The 20618-nt window shown below is 43.8% G+C and overlaps 1 protein-coding gene across 1 annotated transcript; it reads left to right on the forward strand.

Annotated features, from left to right (window-relative positions):
- Window positions 1–1092: 1092 nt before the first annotated feature.
- On the forward strand, window positions 1093–19913 carry LOC121540059 (transcription intermediary factor 1-alpha). The gene is made up of 18 exons (XM_045207809.1): window positions 1093–1957; window positions 2357–2475; window positions 4617–4764; window positions 5004–5136; window positions 6910–7026; window positions 7185–7299; window positions 7677–7823; window positions 7998–8112; window positions 8451–8851; window positions 9883–10032; window positions 10522–10621; window positions 10952–11006; window positions 11143–11278; window positions 11541–11899; window positions 12212–12350; window positions 12512–12586; window positions 18352–18507; window positions 18716–19913. Exons 1-18 carry the CDS (start codon window positions 1696–1698, stop codon window positions 18986–18988), a joined length of 3000 nt encoding a protein of 999 aa, XP_045063744.1. The 5' UTR covers window positions 1093–1695; the 3' UTR covers window positions 18989–19913.
- The last annotated feature ends 705 nt before the right edge of the window (window positions 19914–20618 follow it).

The raw sequence follows: 20618 nt of genomic DNA on the forward strand, positions 1-20618 counted from the left end.
ATTGTGTCGAGGCACAGATCTGGGGAAGGGTACCAAAAAATGTATGCAGCATTGAAGGTCCCCAAGAACACAGTGGCCTCCATCATTCTTAAATGGAAGAAGTTTGGAACCACCAAGACTCTTCCTAGAGCTGGCCACCCAGCCAAACTGAGCAATGGGGGGAGAAGGGTCTTGGTCAGGGAGGTGACCAAGAACCTGATGGTCACTCTGACAGAGCTCCAGAGTTCCTCTGTGGAGATGGGAGAACCTTCCAGAAGGACAACCCTCTCGGCAGCACTCCACCAATAAGGCCTTTATGGTAGAGTGGCCAGACGGAAGCCTCTCCCCAGTAAAAGGCACATGACAGCCCACTTGGAGTTTGCCAAAAGGCACCTAAAGGACTCTCAGACCATGAGAAAAAATATTATCTGGTCTGATGAACCAAGATTGAACTCTTTGGCCTGAATGCCAAGCGTCACGTCTGGAGGAAACCAGGCACCGCTGAATACTTTCTGAAGGCACTGTAGCCTTGCAAGCCAATCGCAGAATTCAACGACAAAACTGAAGCAAAGCATACAATCTGGCCAGGTTGATATCAATATTTGAATTTGGTAACATCGCACAGTGTGACATGTAATAATCGTAAAAGACTGAATCAGATGTACAGTGTGGGAAGGCCTTAAAGGTAGACTCAGCTGCCAACTGCCACGAGCAGAACCGCAGATATCTTCGCATGTGCACGGGTTCACTTCACGCACCAAAACAGCGGAGAAGTTGAGCCTCACGCTCTTAGTTATTGTGGAAATTTACCCACTATGCTGTTTACTTTCTGCATCTATGTCATATTGCTGAGTCTACCTTTAAAATAAAATTACAGTATGGAATAAACTTTTGCAGTTTAGGGTGATTCGCTCAATATTTTTATATTTTCATTTGGAATTTATACTGTGCAATTTAAAAAATATATGTTTATATGATTGCTGTCCCAGGGACATCATACATGTACAGAGCCTTCTCCTATGACCAATATAAAAACAAGTGACACCCACACATGAACGGTCTCCATTGTCTTCCGTCAGATGGCGTCATTCTAACGCGACACGACATCAGTGCAGACGGCCGTTGCGCTACCAGACGTGAGACAATGGTTTAGAAATTCAGTGACGGACAAGTCCCTAAATTAATTCAATTTATGGGAACAAGCGCGCGCTTGAAAGGAGCACACATTTCCCTCCTATCACAGTGCTTTACTACACATGACCCCACCCATTTCAGATACCGCAGCTTGCGCGCGGAGAAGCTGTCTGGGAGAAATATACAAGCAGCATCTGGATTGGATTTAATTCATAGGCGCTGTTGTACAGTACTGTAGCCTGCAAACAATCACACAAATAGCTTATATATTTGTTGTGTGTCTGCAAACAAGGGATTTAATTAAGTTATAAATGCGTAGTGCTGCGCTGCTGATTATGCTGAATATCTGAAAGCATTTGACAAAAGGGATCTCATCTGCACGCGGATGTTGACCAAAGGAGACATTGGAGCGTTCCAGAGGCAACACAACACCGACGAGAACGAAGGATGTCTAGACTAGTTATATTGTTTTGAATGGACATTTTTGGGAATACCTGCATGTTTGGATAGCTCGCTGCAAGGTGACATAGATAGACAGGGGTTCTTCTTTCTCAGTGTTGTTTTAATAAAAGTATAGCAGCGATGGATGAAGGTGCAGAGTCCGATGATGCTGTCATTATTGTGGAGAACGAAGCAGAGAGTATGCCAGTTCAGGAGAACACGAACGCCTGCAACGAGCAGACAGGCACCTTGAATTTTCTGGACACTTGTCCCGTGTGTCATTTTAACTTTCACAGTCGAGAACCAAAACTTCTGCCATGTCTCCACTCTTTTTGTAAGAAGTGTTTGCCGTCGCCTTCCAGGAATTTGGCAATGCCAGACACTAACAGCTCGACGAAACCACGTGAGCTGCTCATGTTTACAAACAATAGATACGCGAGACAGTGCATCCCAATGACTGTATAAGTGAAGGTGCATCCGGGTGTGTAAAATTGCATAGTCTGTGCAAGACAAGTGCAAAACCCACTATTGCATCCTATCTGTGATGTATTTAAAACAATGAATCTGCATTTTATGTCATTGCATCTACCAAGAGGAATTTAATGCACAGATTACAATTTCAGACATGTGATGAGCTGGTTTTGGATTTGGAAGAGTGGGGTTTGAGGGAGGGAGTGAGTCTTATCTCTTTGGGCACATGTTCTTGTGCTTTCTTGGATATATTTAATCATTATCGTTGTGTGTGGAACTTCATTCACTATGTATGCATGATGTGTTTGTCTGTCCATCTTCCCAATTACAGTGAATGTGATTCGCTGCCCAGTGTGCAGACAGGAGTGTATGGAGGTGGATGTGATGGAGAACTTCTTTGTGAGGGACTCAGTGGAGGCTTCCAGCAGCACCGTGGAGAGGACTGTTCAGGTGGGTGGAAATACTGGTCAATATAGGTTACTGCTGGAATGTACATTCCTTTGTGTATTATTGGACATAGTCTCACTTGCCTGACTCATGGCTCCCCTGTAAAAATAGACTAGGGGTAACCCAAGCAAAGCTTGTTCAGCAGCCTGGATCTCTGTCAGTTACCAAGCCATTTCACCAAGATGCCAGGTGTTTGTCAGCTTAGTAGCTCATGAGCATTATACAGAGGGAAAGCTGAAGCTTCGCATTATCTCCAATATCAATGTCACTACCACAGACACACAGTTTTGCCTTGGGCAGATTTCAGGCTCTAAATTCTAATGTTTACTTTCTAACCGATATTCTGTTTGTGCTGAGGCATAATAAGTTCAAGTTCACATTCGACTTAACTTTCGTTGAAAGTAATAAGACTGACTGTCAGTAGCTATGTACAGTTGAAGTCGGAAGTTTACATACACCTTAGCCAAATACATTTAAACTCAGTTTTTCACAATTCCTGACATTTAATCCTAGTAAAAAATTCCCTGTCTTAGGTCAGTTAGGCTCACCACTTTATTTTAAGAATGTGAAATGTCAGAATAATAGTAGAGAGAATGATTTATTTCAGCTTTTATTTATTTCATCACATTCCCAGTGGTCAGAAGTTTACATACACTCAATTAGTATTTGGTAGCATTGCCTTTAAATTGTTTAACTTGGGTCAAACGTTTCGGGTAGCCTTCCACAAGCTTCCTACAATAAATTGGGTGAATTTTGGCCCATTCCTCCTGACAGACCTGGTGTAACTGAGGCAGGTTTGTAGGCCTCCTTGCTTGCACACGCTTTTTTAGTTCTGCCCACACATTTTCTATAGGATTGAGGTCAGGGCTTTGTGATGGCCACTCCAATACCTTGACTTTGTTGTCCTTAAGCCATTTTGCCACGACTTTGGAAGTATGCTTGGGGTCATTGTCCATTTGGAAGACCCATTTGTGACCAAGCTTTAACTTCCTGACGGATGTCTTGAGATGTTGCTTCAATATATCCACATAATTTTCCTTCCTCATGATGCCATCTATTTTGTGATGTGCACCAGTCCCTCCTGCAGCAAAGCACCCGCACAGCATGATGCTGCCACCCCTTTGCTTCACGGTTGGGATGGTGTTCTTCGGCTTGCAAGCAACCCCCTTTTTCCTCTAAACATAACAATGGTCATTATGGCCAAACAGTTCTATTTTTGTTTAATCAGACCAGAGGACATTTCTCCAAAAAGTACGATCTTTATCCCCATGTGCAGTTGCAAACCGTAGTCTGGCTTTTTTATGGCGGTTTTGGAGCAGTGGCTTCTTCCTTGCTGAGCGGCCTTTCAGGTTATGTCGATATAGGACTCGTTTTACTGTGGATATAGATACTTTTGTACCTGTTTCCTCCAGCATCTTCACAAGGTCTTTTGCTGTTGTTCTTGGGTTGATTTGCACTTTTCGCACAAAAGTACGTTCATCTCTAGGAGACAGAACGCATCTCCTTCCTGAGCGGTATGACGGCTGCGTGGTCCCATTGTGTTTATACTTGCGTACTATTGTTTGTACAGATGAACGTGGTACCTTCAGGCTTTTGAAAATTGCTCCCAAGGATGAACCAGTCTTGTGGAGGTATACAAATTTTTTCTGAGGTCTTGGCTGATTTCTTTGGATTTTCCCATGATGTGAAGCAAAGAGGCACTGAGTTTGAAGGTAGGCCTTGAAATACATCCACAGGTACACCTCCAATTGACTCAAATTATGTCAATTAGCCTATCAGAAGCTTCTAAAGCCATGACATCATTTTCTGGAATTTTCAAGCTGTTTAAAGGCCCAGTCAATTTAGTGTATGTAAACCTCTTACCCACTGGAATTGTGATACAGTGAATTATAAGTGAAATAATCTGTCTGTAAACAATTGTTGGAAAAATTACTTGTGTCATGCACAAAATAGATGTCCTAACCGACTTGCCAAAACTATAGTTTGTTAACAAGAAATTTGTGGAGTGGTTGAAAAACTAGTTTTAATGACTCCAACCTAAGTGTATGTAAACTTCCAACTTCAATTGTATGTGTCTGACTGGTCTGTATACCTGTCTCTCTGTAGATGTTTATGTCTGACTGGACTCTCTTCCCTGTCCGTAGCTGTGTATGAGCTGTGAGGACAACACAGAGACTACAGGTTTCTGTGTGGACTGTGTGGAGTTCATGTGTGCCACCTGCGTGGAGGCCCACCAGAGGGTCAAGTTCACCAAAGACCACACCATCAGACAGAAGGGGGATGTGTCTCAAGGTACAGTACAGCTTCCTGTCTGACTGTGGCAGCAACGATTGTCAAGGAAATACCTACAACAACCAGAAACTGTATTTACATTATATTATTGTTGATTCAATGAAAATAAAGTTCACATCCTCCTATACAGTACAAAAAGCCTGAGATGAATTGCATACCTGTACAGTACCTGAAAGATCGGAATTGATTACAGTAAGATTAACTTCTGGCTTTTAAATGCTTTCCTATTGGTTTTCCAGAGTCTGTGGGTGTTTCCACTCAGAGGCCAGTGTTCTGTGAAATCCACAAGCAGGAGCCCCTGAAGCTGTTCTGTGAGACCTGTGATCTACCAACCTGTCGAGACTGTCAGCTACTCAAGCATAAGGACCACAAGTACTGAATACTGATGAGCCCCTATTGATTTTAAAAATCTATATATCTAAAAGCACATTTTTGTTTGAATGAAATGTGCTATTTAAATAAATATTGATTTTATATACTGTGGGGGAAAAAAGTATTTAGTCAGCCACCAATTGTGCAAGTTCTCCCACTTAAAAATATGAGAGAGGCCTGTAATTTTCATCATAGGTACACGTCAACTATGACAGACAAAATTTGGAAAAAAAATCCAGAAAATCACATTGTAGGATTTTTAATGAATTTATTTGCAAATTATGGTGGAAAATAAGTATTTGGTCAATAACAAAAGTTTCTCAATACTTTGTTATATACCCTTTGTTGGCAATGACACAGGTCAAACGTTTTCTGTAAGTCTTCACAAGGTTTTCACACACTCTTGCTGGTATTTTGGCCCATTCCTCCATGCAGATCTCCTCTAGAGCAGTGATGTTTTGGGGCTGTCGCTGGGCAACACTGACTTTCAACTCCCTCCAAAGATTTTCTATGGGGTTGAGATCTGGAGACTGGCTAGGCCACTCCAGGACCTTGGAAATGCTTCTTACGAAGCCACTCCTTCGTTGCCCGGGCGGTGTGTTTGGGATCATTGTCATGCTGAAAGACCCAGCCACGTTTAATCTTCAATGCCCTTGCTGATGGAAGGAGGTTTTCACTCAAAATCTCACGATACATGGCCCCATTCATTCTTTCCTTTACACGGATCAGTCGTCCTGGTCCCTTTGCAGAAAAACAGCCCCAAAGCATGATGTTTCCACCCCCATGCTTCACAGTAGGTATGGTGTTCTTTGGATGCAACTCAGCATTCTTTGTCCTCCAAACACGACGAGTTGAGTTTTACCAAAAATATATATTTTGGTTTCATCTGACCATATGACATTCTCCCAATCCTCTTCTGGATCATCCAAATGCACTCTAGCAAACTTCAGATGGGCCTGGACATGTACTGGCTTAAGCAGGGGGACACGTCTTGCACTGCAGGATTTGAGTCCCTGGCGGCATAGTGTGTTACTGATGGTAGGCTTTGTTACTTTGGTCCCAGCTCTCTGCAGGTCATTCACTAGGTCCCCCCGTGTGGTTCTGGGATTTTTGCTCACCGTTCTTGTGATCATTTTGACCCAACGGGGTGAGATCTTGCGTGGAGCTCCAGATCGAGGGAGATTATCAGTGGTCTTGTATGTCTTCCATTTCCTAATAATTGCTCCCACAGTTGATTTCTTCAAACCAAGCTGCTTACCTATTGCAGATTCAGTCTTCCCAGCCTGGTGCAGGTCTACAATTTTGTTTCTGGTGTCCTTTGACAGATCTTTGGTCTTGGCCATAGTGGAGTTTGGAGTGTGACTGTTTGAGGTTGTGGACAGGTGTCTTTTATACTGATAACAAGTTCAAACAGGTGCCATTAATACAGGTAACGAGTGGAGGACAGAGGAGCCTCTTAAAGAAGAAGTTACAGGTCTGTGAGAGCCAGAAATATTGCTTGTTTGTAGGTGATCAAATACTTATTTTCCACCATAATTTGCAAATAAATTCATTAAAAATCCTACATAGTTGACGTGTACCTATGATGAAAAATACAGGCCTCTCTCATCTTTTTAAGTGGGAGAACTTGCACAATTGGTGGCTGACTAAATACTTTTTCCCCCCACTCTATTAATTGATTGATTGATTGATTGTGACTAAAGCTGTTCAATATTCAAGTTGATTTCAATTATTTTGTAACAACGAATTAGCTAACTATGGTATGTTACTTAGTTACCAGTTTCTGGAGGATGCCTATAAGAATCACAAACATTACATGGAGGATATGAATCGTCAGCTGCAGGAAAAAAAGAAGGTCATCGAAGATGTGTCAAACTCCATAAACAATGGGTACAATATGCATTTTATTTTGCATCTGAGAATCTCTATGCTTGCTGTATATGTACAAAATGTATAGTGAAATGGGAACACTATGTCCTTCCATCGCAAATTCAAATACATTTTTTGTTTAGTAAGATGAATTTGTTCATGTCTTTCATGTTTCTCAGACTCCTTCAAGTTGATGAGAACCGCATATCAGTTCACAATGAAATCAAGAAGTCGATCTGTAGTTTGATACTAGAGATCAACAGAAAGGGAAAGATTCTTGTCAATCAGCTTGAGGTACAGTATGATCATAATCACATCTCTAACATTATGATGATTCTGTATATTCTCATGTTTCCATAGGTAGGCCGACTAGGATTTGTCAGGTTTCTTTGTATTCATTATGAGTGCAGAGAGTAGGAGGAAATGGAAAGGCCTGCAAATGTTTTGATTGTCATGACAGGAGCTTACCCTGAAGGCAGTGTTGAAAAAGGCTATACGGACACTCCTGACCAGCAAAACGATATTTAATTCCAGAATTGGTTAAATTAGGTTAAGGTTTGGTTAAAGTAGGGGTCAGTTTTAGATTTTGGTTAGTTGTTTTAGAGGTCAGGAGTGTCTTTAGAGCCTCTCCCCAGATTCTGACTTCTCCATTTATTTCCTATCCCCTGAAGGGCCTGACAAAGGATCATGAGAGCGGTCTGAAGAAGCAGAAGGAGGATATTGGCTATCTGTCCAGACACCTGGATCACGTGATCAACTTCACAAAATGGGCGACAGCTAGGAACGGTGGCACAGCTCTCCTGTACTGCAAACGTTTGGTAAGGCCTCTCTTCCGTACTCTCCCTCAGCCTCCATCCACAGGCTCCAAGGCTTCCACTATCCCTAAAGCCAGACAGGAGCCCATGGTGTAAAGCATTGATGAAATGCAGAACATATGCCTTGTGTTTTCTCAGCGTTTCTCCAAATTATTAATAACATCCCTTCTGCTGCAGATTCTGTTTCAGATCGGAAACCTCCTGCGGGCTAAATGCAATACCTCGTTTGTACCGCAGAGCACTGTGCGTTTCCAGTGTCGATCAGGCTTCTGGGCTTCAAATGTCGATCTGGGTAAGCGAGAAAGCTCAATGAGAGTGGCTACACTGAAATCTTACAATTCTATTTCATTGAAACATTTAAATTGCAGTGTTTTATGTTGGGGGAGAACATTATCTGTTGGACAGGGAGAAATAGTAGTAGTAGTAGTAGTTCTTGTAGTGGTAGTAAATTAGTATTTGCAGTGTGCACTAATGGTGGTAGTAGTAGTATTGTAATAATCTTAGTAATACTGGATGGGTTTGGTATGGCGCAGTTTGTTCTTGAAATAAAAGATAGGTACCAGGTCAGTGTATTAGCTCTTTCGTTATGCATGTTATGCTGAAGCCGACTCTCTCTTCCTGTTCCCTCAGGCTCATTAGTGGTGGAGAATGTCCCAGGCCCCCAGCTGGGCGGCTTTCAGGGCATCCCTCATCAACTCCCCCATCCTGGGCAGGGCCCCTCAGGCTCCCCCAACAGCCTGCCCCCAGGCCTCTCCCAGCCCCGCCTGCCCCCCCACAACCACAACACCCTGGCTCAGCTCCAGATGCAGGTGGAGAAACTAGCCCAGCAGCCCCACTGGCAGCCCCAGACCCCACCCTGGGCCTGGTACCAGAGCATGCGGCTCCAGAGACCCCCTCCAGGGCCCCTCCAGGGTGGCTCTCCCTCCCAGATTCTCCCCCCCATGCCCCAGCAGGGCCGGAGGTTCATTGCCCCCCCTGCAATCCATCTCAGTCCCACCAGCACCCTGCCAAGCCCTGGATATCCGCCCCAGGTGGGAAAGAGTGTGCTCGTCCGTGCGTGTGTCAGTTTGATTGACAGGGATTCTTAACAGGCGCAGACAGTGGATGACGTCGTCCCAAATGGAGCAGACAGCCTTCACATCCTGGGCAATTTATGTCTTGACTTGTCAAGATCAGTTTGAATCATATGAATAAAAAACATGGATATAAAAAAGGGCTAAATCTCCAAGTGCAGCTGCTCACATGTGATACAGAACAGGCCCAAAGCCTCCAGAGATGATGATAGATATGTCTTGTCTACAGTGTTTAGTCTGGGGCTAAGGCTGTTTTATACTAGCTCTAAAATACAGGCAAATCAAGAGGACAATCCACTGCCTGTAGATTTCAGACAAGAGTTGCGTCATGGTTGATGTGAACAAGCTGTTGAGGTGGAGCCTTGAAGCACTGTTCTTTATAACAGAGCCACGTTATAGATCATTTATACACTAGGCCTTGTGTTTAGTTTGACTTTATAATGTGTCATCACTGTTGAATTATATACAGTGTCAGGAGGGAATGGTTGAAATAGGCTATTTACGTCAGGGCAATGTCTAGTCTCATTATTTCATGAGTACATTTCTGACAAAACAGTGTATCACATCTTTAGTTATATAACCCCTTATCATATTGTCTGTGGAACTCAAAATTCCAGTTTCTATGCATTTTCTCCCCAAAGTAAAAACTGTTCACCATTGGCTGTTGCACCTGCAGGCTTGGACCTAGACCAAAACAAAGAAGGCTGTTTCAAAACAAAGTGCTTAAGCAAAGCGTTCTGGAACATTCACAAGTGGCTTGTTTGTGTTCCGTCTTCTGTTCTGCTCTGTGTTGTGAAAGCCAGGGGCTCCTATCCTAGACATAACCAATCACAGGCTACTATCCCAGACATAACCAATCACAGACTGACGACACACCATTTCATCTGTCTGTCACCACCATCGACTCATAAGAAGAGATATGACATTTATTGTTGATGGAATTGCTCTGTCTGACTCTGTCTCCAACTGTATGTCTGTCTCACTCACAGGCTGTCCAATCACTGAGAGGCCTGGTGAGCAGCCCCAGCAGCTATGCACTCAAACACATGGATGTATTCAACCCAATGCCTCACTTCTCCCACAATGCACCACTGCCTAGCAACGGCAGCCTCAGTTCTCCTCACTCACGACAGCAGCAGGTACATACAGCTGCTCTCAAATATACTGGCACCCTTGCACTTTACAATGGAGTGCAATGGAGCAGAATGTTCTGTTTTCTCTATTCAAAACTGAGTTGAATGGCTATTTTTACCCTGTAGGCACCTGCCACTTACCTCAGGTGAGATAAATTCCACAGTAAAGCACAATCACCTGCCTCCAACCTATTCATTTGAATTCCGAAAAATGTAGTCCAGGCAATTGTATTTTATTTGAATTGAAAAATCTAAATGTCAGTTTAGATAATTTTTGGGGGGTCATGTGCAGGTGTAAATCAAACATATACACGTGAAGAACACCAAACATTTTCTCAATTTAAATGTATTTGAGAAGAAATAGTGAATCATGCAAGGGTGCCAGTATATTTTAGCGTAACTGTAGCTCCAATTCACATCCACATATCAATCTGTAACATTATGTTGTTAAGAATCAGAATGTTAGCAGTTTAATTGATGTAGTGAAATCTTTAGATGGAGTCTGCATATCACAACAAGCACCCTGGAGGCCCTGTCCAGATAATAAGACCCAACTTCCCTCAGACCCTACCAGCTTCCCTCCCATACAGAACTGGTATGTATTGGTGTTGTGTACTACTCTACTAATACTACACAACGAAATATAAGAAAACACATACAATACTTCTTGTATATATGACATGGGATGGAACTTCAGGATTTTGGGCACTGTCCAGCCGGGCTAGTAGACATCAATGTTTACTAGCCCGGGTTCAAAATCTATTCTATGGGATATTTGAAAAGACAAAACTTTCACTAGTCAGCGGGCTAGTTTGGCACATTTTCTACTAGCCTGGTCTGAAAAGTACTAGCCACGGTCAAGCAGGCTAGCTTAACTTCCATCCCTGTATAAGACGTATGAGGAATACAATTTATCTTCCTTTAGCACAAGGACACCATCATGCAGGACTAACTGCTATATCCTGTGAGGAGAAACCAGGGTAAGATGATGATTTCTCATTCTTCATGAATTCTATACAGGCATGACATTTTGATTTAAAAAATAATAATAATCTCCAATGTGCCATTCTTTCAATTTCTCTTTCTCTCACCTTCCTTCTGATTGGCTGATTGAAGGACTGTTTCCTGGAAACCTCTTGAGATGCAGCAGAAGGCGTATGGAGCTGGGGGATCAGCTGCCAAGAGGAGACGAAGGTCATCGCCTGGACCCATCATCATCATCAAAGACGAGCCAGAGGACGACATCAGCTGTGTAAGAGGACAGATGGATGGACTGGAAATAAACTAATGATAATGATTACATGTACATCTTATTGCATGTGTTACTTGAAATGGTATGGGTGATTTATTTGTCTTTGAGCCACAGTATTTTTAGATGGTAACAGCACAGTAATGATATACTGTGATGTCATTATAGTGTTCAATGCCAGGATTGCTGTTGGGTGATCCCTGAGAGGTCACTGTTCTGTTTTTGAGTGTTCTGTTAAGTATGCGTGTTTGTTTGTGTGTTTCAGGTACAGAGTAACCTGAGACCCAACCTCCCAGACAGCAGCACGGGGATACAGGCCCAAACCTGTCGGCAAGATAGAGGGGAACAACAAGTTCAGATTTCTCCTCAGAGCACAGAGGAAAAGGCCCAGACCCCACCACAGCCTCCACGGCCGTCAGGGGACCCGAGTCAAGCCCCACAGCAGAGCCACTCTCTGGGGACAGAGCAGCAGCTAGGCAGTCGGGGCCCAGCTCCAGAGGAGGACCCTAATGAGGATTGGTGTGCTGTGTGTCAGAATGGAGGAGAGCTGCTGCTGTGTTGTGACAAGTGTCCCAAAGTCTTCCACCTCTCCTGCCACATCCCCACCCTCCTCAGATTACCCAGGTACTGTAGGCCCTAGGACAGAGGTGGATAATCTTACTCTTGGTGGGCCCGAGTGGGTGCAGGCATTTTGCTACAGCCAAGCAGGAACACACATGATTCTACAGACAATGATTAGTAGAATCGGGTGTGTTTCTGCTTGGTTGGAGCAAAAGCTTGCACTCACATCGGCCCTCACTGGGTGAGATTACCTATTGTACCTAATGCACTGCCTTAAAATGGGATGAAATTAAATGGATTGGTTATCTGAAATAGATGCTGTAATGTTGTTATTACACTCTAGTTTCTATTGGCCTGCTGATGTTTTTCTTTCAGTGGGGAGTGGTTCTGCTCATTCTGCCGTGACCTGTCAGTGCCTGAGGTGGTGTATGACTGTGACATCAGCAGATTAGAACCCAGAACAGTGAAGGAGGAACCAGACTCTGAGGGAGGATTCTGCCCTGTGGACAAAAGGGTCAGTATTGTACTTTACTGTACTTTAAAGAGACAATAATTTATCAGGCCTACCTGAGGTGTTTATCTCTGTATAAAGTGTTAATGTAATCTTATTACAATACATCAGCTCTGGGGTTGATGTAATGTAAAGGTGTGTTGTATTTCTCTCTCTCTCTGCAGAAATGTGAGAGACTGTTGCTGAAGATGTACTGCAGTGAGCTCAGTGCTGACTTCCAGGAGGCTAGATCCCCCTTGGTGAGTGAAGAGGCAATTGCCCAATCCCAGGCAAGATCACCCTTGGTGAGTGGAGAGGCTAATGCCCAATCCCAGGCTAGATCACCCTTGGTGAGTGGAGAGACTAATGCCCAATCCCAGGCTAGACCCCCTTGGTGAGTGGTGAGGCTAATGCCCAATTCCAGGCTAGACCCCCTTGGTGAGTGGTGAGGCTAATGCCCAATCCCAGGCTAGAACCCCTTGGCGAATGGAGAGACTAATGCCCAATCCCAGGCTAGACCCCCTTGGTGAGTGGTGAGGCTAATGCCCAATTCCAGGCTAGACCCCCTTGGTGAGTGGAGAGACTAATGCACAATCCCAGGCTAGATCCCCCTTGGTGAATGGAGAGACTAATGCCCAATCCCAGGCTAGATCCCCCTTGGTGAGTGGAGAGGCTAATGCCCAATCCCAGGCTAGACCCCCTTGGTGAGTGGTGAGGCTAATGCCCAATTCCAGGCTAGACCCCCTTGGTGAGTGGAGAGACTAATGCACAATCCCAGGCTAGATCCCCCTTGGTGAGTGGAGAGGCTAATGCCCAATCCCAGGCTAGATCCCCCTTGGTGAGTGGAGAGGCTAATGCCCAATCCCAGGCTAGATCCCCCTTGGTGAGTGGAGAGGCTAATGCCCAATCCCAGGCTAGATCCCCCTTGGTGAGTGGAGAGGCTAATGCCCAATCCCAGGCTAGATCCCCCTTGGTGAATGGAGAGGCTAATGCCCAATCCCAGGCTAGATCCCCCTTGGTGAGTGGAGAGGCTAATGCCCAATCCCAGGCTAGATCCCCCTTGGCGAATGGAGAGACTAATGCCCAATCCCAGGCTAGATCCCCCTTGGTGAGTGGATAGGCTAATGCCCAATCCCAGGCTAGATCCCCCTTGGTGAGTGGAGAGGCTAATGCCCAATCCCAGGCTAGATCCCCCTTGGTGAGTGGAGAGACTAATGCACAATCCCAGGCTAGATCCCCCTTGGTGAGTGGAGAGGCTAATGCCCAATCCCAGGCTAGATCCCCCTTGGTGAGTGGAGAGACTAATGCCCAATCCCAGGCTAGATCCCCCTTGGTGAGTGGAGAGGCTAATGCCCAATCCCAGGCTAGATCCCCCTTGGTGAGTGGAGAGGCTAATGCCCAATCCCAGGCTAGATCCCCCTTGGCGAATGGAGAGACTAATGCCCAATCACAAAAAGTAACTCCTTACCTTTACATCCATGTGGAGATAATAATAATATAATAATAATATGCCATTTAGCAGACGCTTTTATCCAAAGCGACTTACAGTCATGCGTGCATACATTTTTTGTGTATGGGTGGTCCCGGTGATCGAACCCACTACCTTGGCGTTACAAGCGCCGTGCTCTACCAGCTGAGCTACAGAGGAGATGTGAGAATTGAATAGGTACAGATTTAGGATCTTAATTTGATCACTCTTTTGTTGTTAATAATTTTCCTGCACCGCATGAAATGCAGATGAGCTTCATGATTTACATAAATTCACTGAAAACCCACACTAACACACGGTTACAGTGCATTCGGAAAGTATTCAGACCCCTTGACTTTTTCCACATTTTGTTACTTTACAGCCTTATTCCAAAATTGATTAAATTATTTTTTTCCCTCATCAATCTACAAACAATAATGACAAAGCGAAAACAGTTTTTTTGACATTTTTGCAAATGTATAAAAAATAAAAAACTGAAATACCTTATTTACATAAGTATTCAGACCCTTTGCTATGAGACTCGAAATTGAGCTCAGGCATCCTGTTTCCATTGATCATCCTTGAGATGTTTCTACAACTTGATTGGAGTCCACCTGTGGTAAATTCAATTAATTGGACATGATTTGGAAAGGCACACACCTGTCTATATAAGGTCCCACAGTTGACAGTGCATGTCAGAGCAAAAACCAAGCCATGAGGTCGAATGAATTGTCCGTAGAGCTCCGAGACAGGATTGTGTCGAGGCACAGATCTGGGGAAGGGTACCAAAAAATGTCTGCAGCATTGAACGTCCCCAAGACCACAGTGGCCTCCATCATTCTTAAATCGAAGATGTTTGGAACCACCAATATTCTTCTTAGAGCTGGCTGCCTGGCCAAACTGAGCAATCAGGGGAGAAGGGCCTTGGTCAGGGAGGTGACCAAGAACCCGATGGTCACTCTGACAGAGTTCCAGAATTCCTCTGTGGAGATTGTAGAACCTTCCAGAAGGACAACCATCTCTGCAGCACTCCACCAATCAGGCCTTTATGGTAGAGTGTCCAGAAGCTACTCCTCAGTAAAAGGCACATGACAGCCCAATTGGAGTTTGCCAAAAGGCACCTAAAGACTCTCAGACCATGAGACACAAGATTCTCTGGTTTGATGAAACCAAGATTGAACTCTTTGGCCTGAGTGCCAAGTGTCATGTCTGGAGGAAACCTGGCACCATCCCTACGGTGAAGCATGGTGGTGGCAGCATCATGCTGTGGGGATGTTTTTTAGCGGCTGGGACTGGGAGACTAGTCAGGATCGAGGGAAAGATGAACGGAGCAAAGTACAGAAAGATCCTTGATGAAATTCTGCTCCAGAGCGCTCAGGACCTCAGACTGGGGTGAAGGTTCACCTTCCAACAGGACAACGACCCTAAGCACACAGCCAAGACAATGCAGGAGTGGCTTCGGGACAAGTCTCTGAATGTCCTTGAGTGGCCCAGCCAGAGCCCAGACTTGAACCCAATCAAACATCTCTGGAGAGACCTGAAAATAGCTATGCAGCGACGCTCCCCATCCAACCTGACAGAGCTTGAGAGGATCTGCAGAGAAGAATGGGAGAAATTCCCCAAATACAGGTGTGCCAAGCTTGTAGCGTCATACCCAAGAAGAATCGAGACTGTAATCACTGCCAAAGGTGCTTCAACAAAGTACTGAGTAAAGGGGCTGAATACTTATGTAAATGTAATATCTTAGTTATTTATTTTGTAAAAATGTGCTAAAAAAATCTAAAAACCTGTTTTTGCTTTGTCATTATGGGGTATTGTGTGTAGATTGATGAGGAAATAAAACAAGTTAATCAATTTTAGAATAAGGCTGTAAAGTAACAAAATGTGGAAAAAGTCAAGAGGTCTGAATACTAACCACCGATCAAGCAACATTATGGACTAAACGTTTGCTCCAGGATTATTTTACTGTGGCAATATAGGTCAAATTAAGATCCAACATCTGTATAATAATATAATAATATGCCATTTAGCAGACGCTTTTATCCAAAGCGACTTACAGTCATGCGTGCATACATTTATTTATATTTTTTTGTGTATGGGTGGTCCCGGGGATCGAACCCACTACCTTGGCGTTACAAGCGCCGTGCTCCACCTTGCTCTTTGGCCGCTTATTCCGATAAAAGTCTCTCAGTGCATAGGCCAGGGGGTAGGTGCTCAGGGTTGATTTGTGATTGGGCAAGAGGGGCAGCCACAGCAGCACACTGACAACACAGGGCCTGGCCCCACCTTAACCAATCAAACGCAGGGAAAAAAACATCCTAGGATAAAATCACATACTGAGCAGTGTTTCACCTAGGATTTTTTTCAGCAAAGGTAGTGGGGTGGGGCATGCCCCCCGGGAATTTTTGTTTGTACAACAACTGTGAGAAGGTGACTTTTTAAAAGGGCATTCTACTCCAAAATGAATGAAATTTGAATTATGCTGACACCATCTGAAATATTATTTCCCCTTTAAAAGCATTATAACCTGTAGCCTAACTGATGCAGCATAGCGGCTTTAAATACATCGGCTGAATCACGGGGTTTCCCATCTGCATTTACCTAATTGAAAACCCCCAAAAGACTCTGAATGCATCAAATGCTACAAATATAAATGTTGTAACTTGTCACTGTGATCTTAAAAACGCATCTCGGTAGAAATATTACATTTTTTGTAATCATATTTTTGGATTGGCGCTGCTAAATGAATATAGGGGAAACACTGACATAGGCTTACCGTTACTGTACTTAAAGATGTCTATTGGTCAATACAGAGAGGTTATGAGAGGCCTGTTTTTGGATTGAAATGTCTCCTTGGTTTATCATCCACTTTATAGCCATGAAAAGGGACATTGAGAGAAACACTTTTTATAGTTTTGTACAGTGGGGAAAAAAAGTATTTAGTCAGCCACCAATTGTGCAAGTTCTCCCACTTAAAAAGATGAGAGAGGCCTGTAATTTTCATCATAGGTACACGTCAACTATGACAGAGAAAATGAGAAAAGAAAATCCAGAAAATCACATTGTAGGATTTTTAATGAATTTATTTGCAAATTATGGTGGAAAATAAGTATTTGGTCAATAACAAAAGTTTCTCAATACTTTGTTATATACCCTTTGTTGGCAATGACACAGGTCAAACGTTTTCTGTAAGTCTTCACAAGGTTTTCACACACTGTTGCTGGTATTTTGGCCCATTCCTCCATGCAGATCTCCTCTAGAGCAGTGATGTTTTGGGGCTGTCGCTGGGCAACACAGACTTTCAACTCCCTCCAAAGATTTTCTATGGGGTTGAGATCTGGAGACTGGCTAGGCCACTCCAGGACCTTGAAATGCTTCTTCACGAAGCCACTCCTTCGTTGCCCGGGCGGTGTGTTTGGGATCATTGTCATGCTGAAAGACCCAGCCACGTTTCATCTTCAATGCCCTTGCTGATGGAAGGAGGTTTTCACTCAAAATCTCACGATACATGGCCCCATTCATTCTTTCCTTTACACGGATCAGTCGTCCCTGGTCCCTTTGCAGAAAAACAGCCCCAAAGCATGATGTTTCCACCCCCATGCTTCACAGTAGGTATGGTGTTCTTTGGATGCAACTCAGCATTCTTTGTCCTCCAAACACGACAAGTTGAGTTTTTACCAAAAAGTTATATTTTGGTTTCATCTGACCATATGACATTCTCCCAATCCTCTTCTGGATCATCCAAATGCACTCTAGCAAACTTCAGACGGGCCTGGACATGTACTGGTTTAAGCAGGGTGACACGTCTGGCACTGCAGGATTTGATTCCCTGGCTGCGTAGTGTGTTACTGATGGTAGGCTTTGTTACTTTGGTCCCAGCTCTCTGCAGGTCATTCACTCGGTCCCCCCGTGTCGTTCTGGGATTTTTGCTCACCGTTCTTGTGATCATTTTGACCCCACGGGGTGAGATCTTGCGTGGAGCCCCAGATCGAGGGAGATTATCAGTGGTCTTGTATGTCTTCCATTTCCTAATAATTGCTCCCACAGTTGATTTCTTCAAACCAAGCTGCTTACCTATTGCAGATTCAGTCTTCCCAGCCTGGTGCAGGTCTACAATTTTGTTTCTGGTGTCCTTTGACAGCTCTTTGGTCTTGGCAATAGTGGAGTTTGGAGTGTGACTGTTTGAGGTTGTGGACAGGTGTCTTTTATACTGATAACAAGTTCAAACAGGTGCCATTAATACAGGTAACGAGTGGAGGACAGAGGAGCCTCTTAAAGAAGAGGTTACAGGTCTGTGAGAGCCAGAAATCTTGCTTGTTTGTAGGTGACCAAATACTTATTTTCCACCATAATTTGCAAATAAATTCATAAAAAATCCTACAATGTGATTTTCTGGAATTTTTTTTCTCAAATTGTCTGTCATAGTTGACGTGTACCTATGATGAAAATTACAGGCCTCTCTCATCTTTTTAAGTGGGAGAACTTGCACAATTGGTGGCTGACTAAATACATTTTTTCCCCACTGTATATTGTGATAGCCTCTGTATTTTTCTGTAGATAATGCCAGAGAACCAGCAGACCCCAAAGACGCCGATGGTTCTGTCCATTGTGAAGAGCAAGCTGGAATCCAGGCAGAGCCCCTGCTACCAGACACCTGCTGAGTTTGTATCAGACATCCGACTCATCTTCAGGAATATTGCAGCATTCAATGAGGTAGACTAGACGGCACTAACGCTCTCCAGAAGAGGCCTCTTGCCTTAGTTTACACAGATGGGTTAATTACTCTGTTAATGTGTGTGGATGGACTGTTTTTACAATGTTTCTGTCATTTACATGTTAGTTTTAGCAGACACTCTTATCCAGAATGAGTTAGGAGGTAAAACAACCACATACATCTGTTGTCTCTTTTCTCCCATGCCAGGCTGACACTGAGGTTGCCACTGCAGGGAGAAACCTGGAGAGGTTCTTTGAGGAGCAGCTGAAGTTCCTCTACCCTGAGCGGATGTTTCCAGAGGTCAAGTCTGAGGTCATCAGTCCTGTGACCCCTCCCGTCTCTCCTCCCCCTCCCACAACCCCTGATGAGGAGAGCTCCCAGCATGCAAAGCATCAGCGCAGGTGCTCTGAGACCCAGGAGGTGTGTACTCCTACTCCTGCTCAGCTAAACTCACCAAAGGGAGAGGAAGAGACCGTATGAGTGCACACATCGTCATTTCATCGACTTTTATCAGTCAATAACACTGCCAGTACTAGCCTATACTAGTAATGAATATTATCCTCTGAGAAAGTCAGACTTTCTTAGACGTGCCAAAATACTCCCTCCATGTTCTGTGATCGAATCATTTTGCACAAAAGAACAGTGAAGCAGGGTACCAAAACCCTCTCCTCCTTCTACTATACCTGGTTTAGACTGGTTTACATTAATGCTGTACTAATACAGTGTTGCTATGACTAAAGAACCTGAGTATCAAATATGAAAACAGAAAAATAAGGTGTTAGATAATCCAGCAGCCTGTGTGGATCTGGTTCTTGTAACATGGTTTGCGTATCTTCTGGGGAATAAGAACTGTGACGAGGTTAATCCAGGTTGGTAAAGTGAAAACACGTCAAAGGTATCAAACCAGCCTGATAAAACATAAGACTATTTCAGTTGTTATTGCAAGACTGTATGAAGTGTTAGTTTCATGAACATGTCAGCTGTGCGAGGTCTAGTTGTTCAGGCCTACAGTAGCCTTGACTCTAGTTCTAGTTTACAGTGTGATGGCTGGTAGCATGAGACAAGGCCTACTTTATTATTCTCAACAATAGAAGTTTGTCTTTGTTCCATCATTGTTTTGTCATTTGTCAATGAGCCATTCAATATGTAATGTATTTCAATTTTACATTGTTGTAGTGATTTTTATGCAGTATATGTAAATACTTACGATGATCATTGATTTAAACCAGGCAAGTAAAGATTCAACAAAATGTGTTTTGTTTCTCATGCAGTCCCAAATAACCTCTCGTTTGCCATGTTTTCTCATGACTTCAGACCATAGCTACTTCTGAAAACCAAAATATTTTATTCATAAAAAATACTTGCAGCTGTTTACAGGGTAAAATAAACAATGTCCAATATCTTACTTTATGATTCTTATTGCTGTTTGGTGTCTACATGGTATTCATTCAGAATTTACAGTAAGACATGTTTTCTGGGGTGAAGGAAATGTAATATATTGGTGATGAATAGGTCTATCACAGTGTGAATAGTTTAATAAAGGGATAATAGCTAATTCTCTATAAGTGAACTGTAGTAATTAATCATGACATGAGGCCCCAAAGGGCAGGCCCAGATAACCTACAGTACAGGACATGTTAGTGGCCCAATGCTGGGTGACATGGAGAGTGCAAGACAAGTCGGGTTGTGCTTCAAAAGGACTTCAGTGCCCTCTAGAAGATTAGCACCATTTAAAATTGATCTCAGCCACTCTAATTTCCTCTACCTAAGAGCTCTGAGTTTGCCCTGAGCTGCTGTTTCTCGTTAAAGGGTAAAAAGGAGAGGGGAGGGGAAAGTGGGGTGTGTGTGACCTCTGGTCTCTTGGCCCTCCCACCCCTACCGGAGGGCAGCTCCCGCTCAACCCAGTCAAAGCTCTTCTCTGTCCTGGCACCCCAATGGTGGAACAAGCTTCCCCCTAATGTCAGGACAGCAGAGTCCCTGCTCATCTTCCGAAAACATGAAACCTTACCTGTTTGAATAGTATCTCAAATAAATCCTAAGCATCTGGGTTTGAGTCTGGTCCTCCTCACAAGGCATCCTTTTATGGCCATATCTTTACACTGGTCCTGTG

Source organism: Coregonus clupeaformis, chromosome 26 (genome assembly GCF_020615455.1).
Source record: "Coregonus clupeaformis isolate EN_2021a chromosome 26, ASM2061545v1, whole genome shotgun sequence".
NCBI classification, from domain to species: Eukaryota; Metazoa; Chordata; class Actinopteri; order Salmoniformes; family Salmonidae; genus Coregonus; species Coregonus clupeaformis.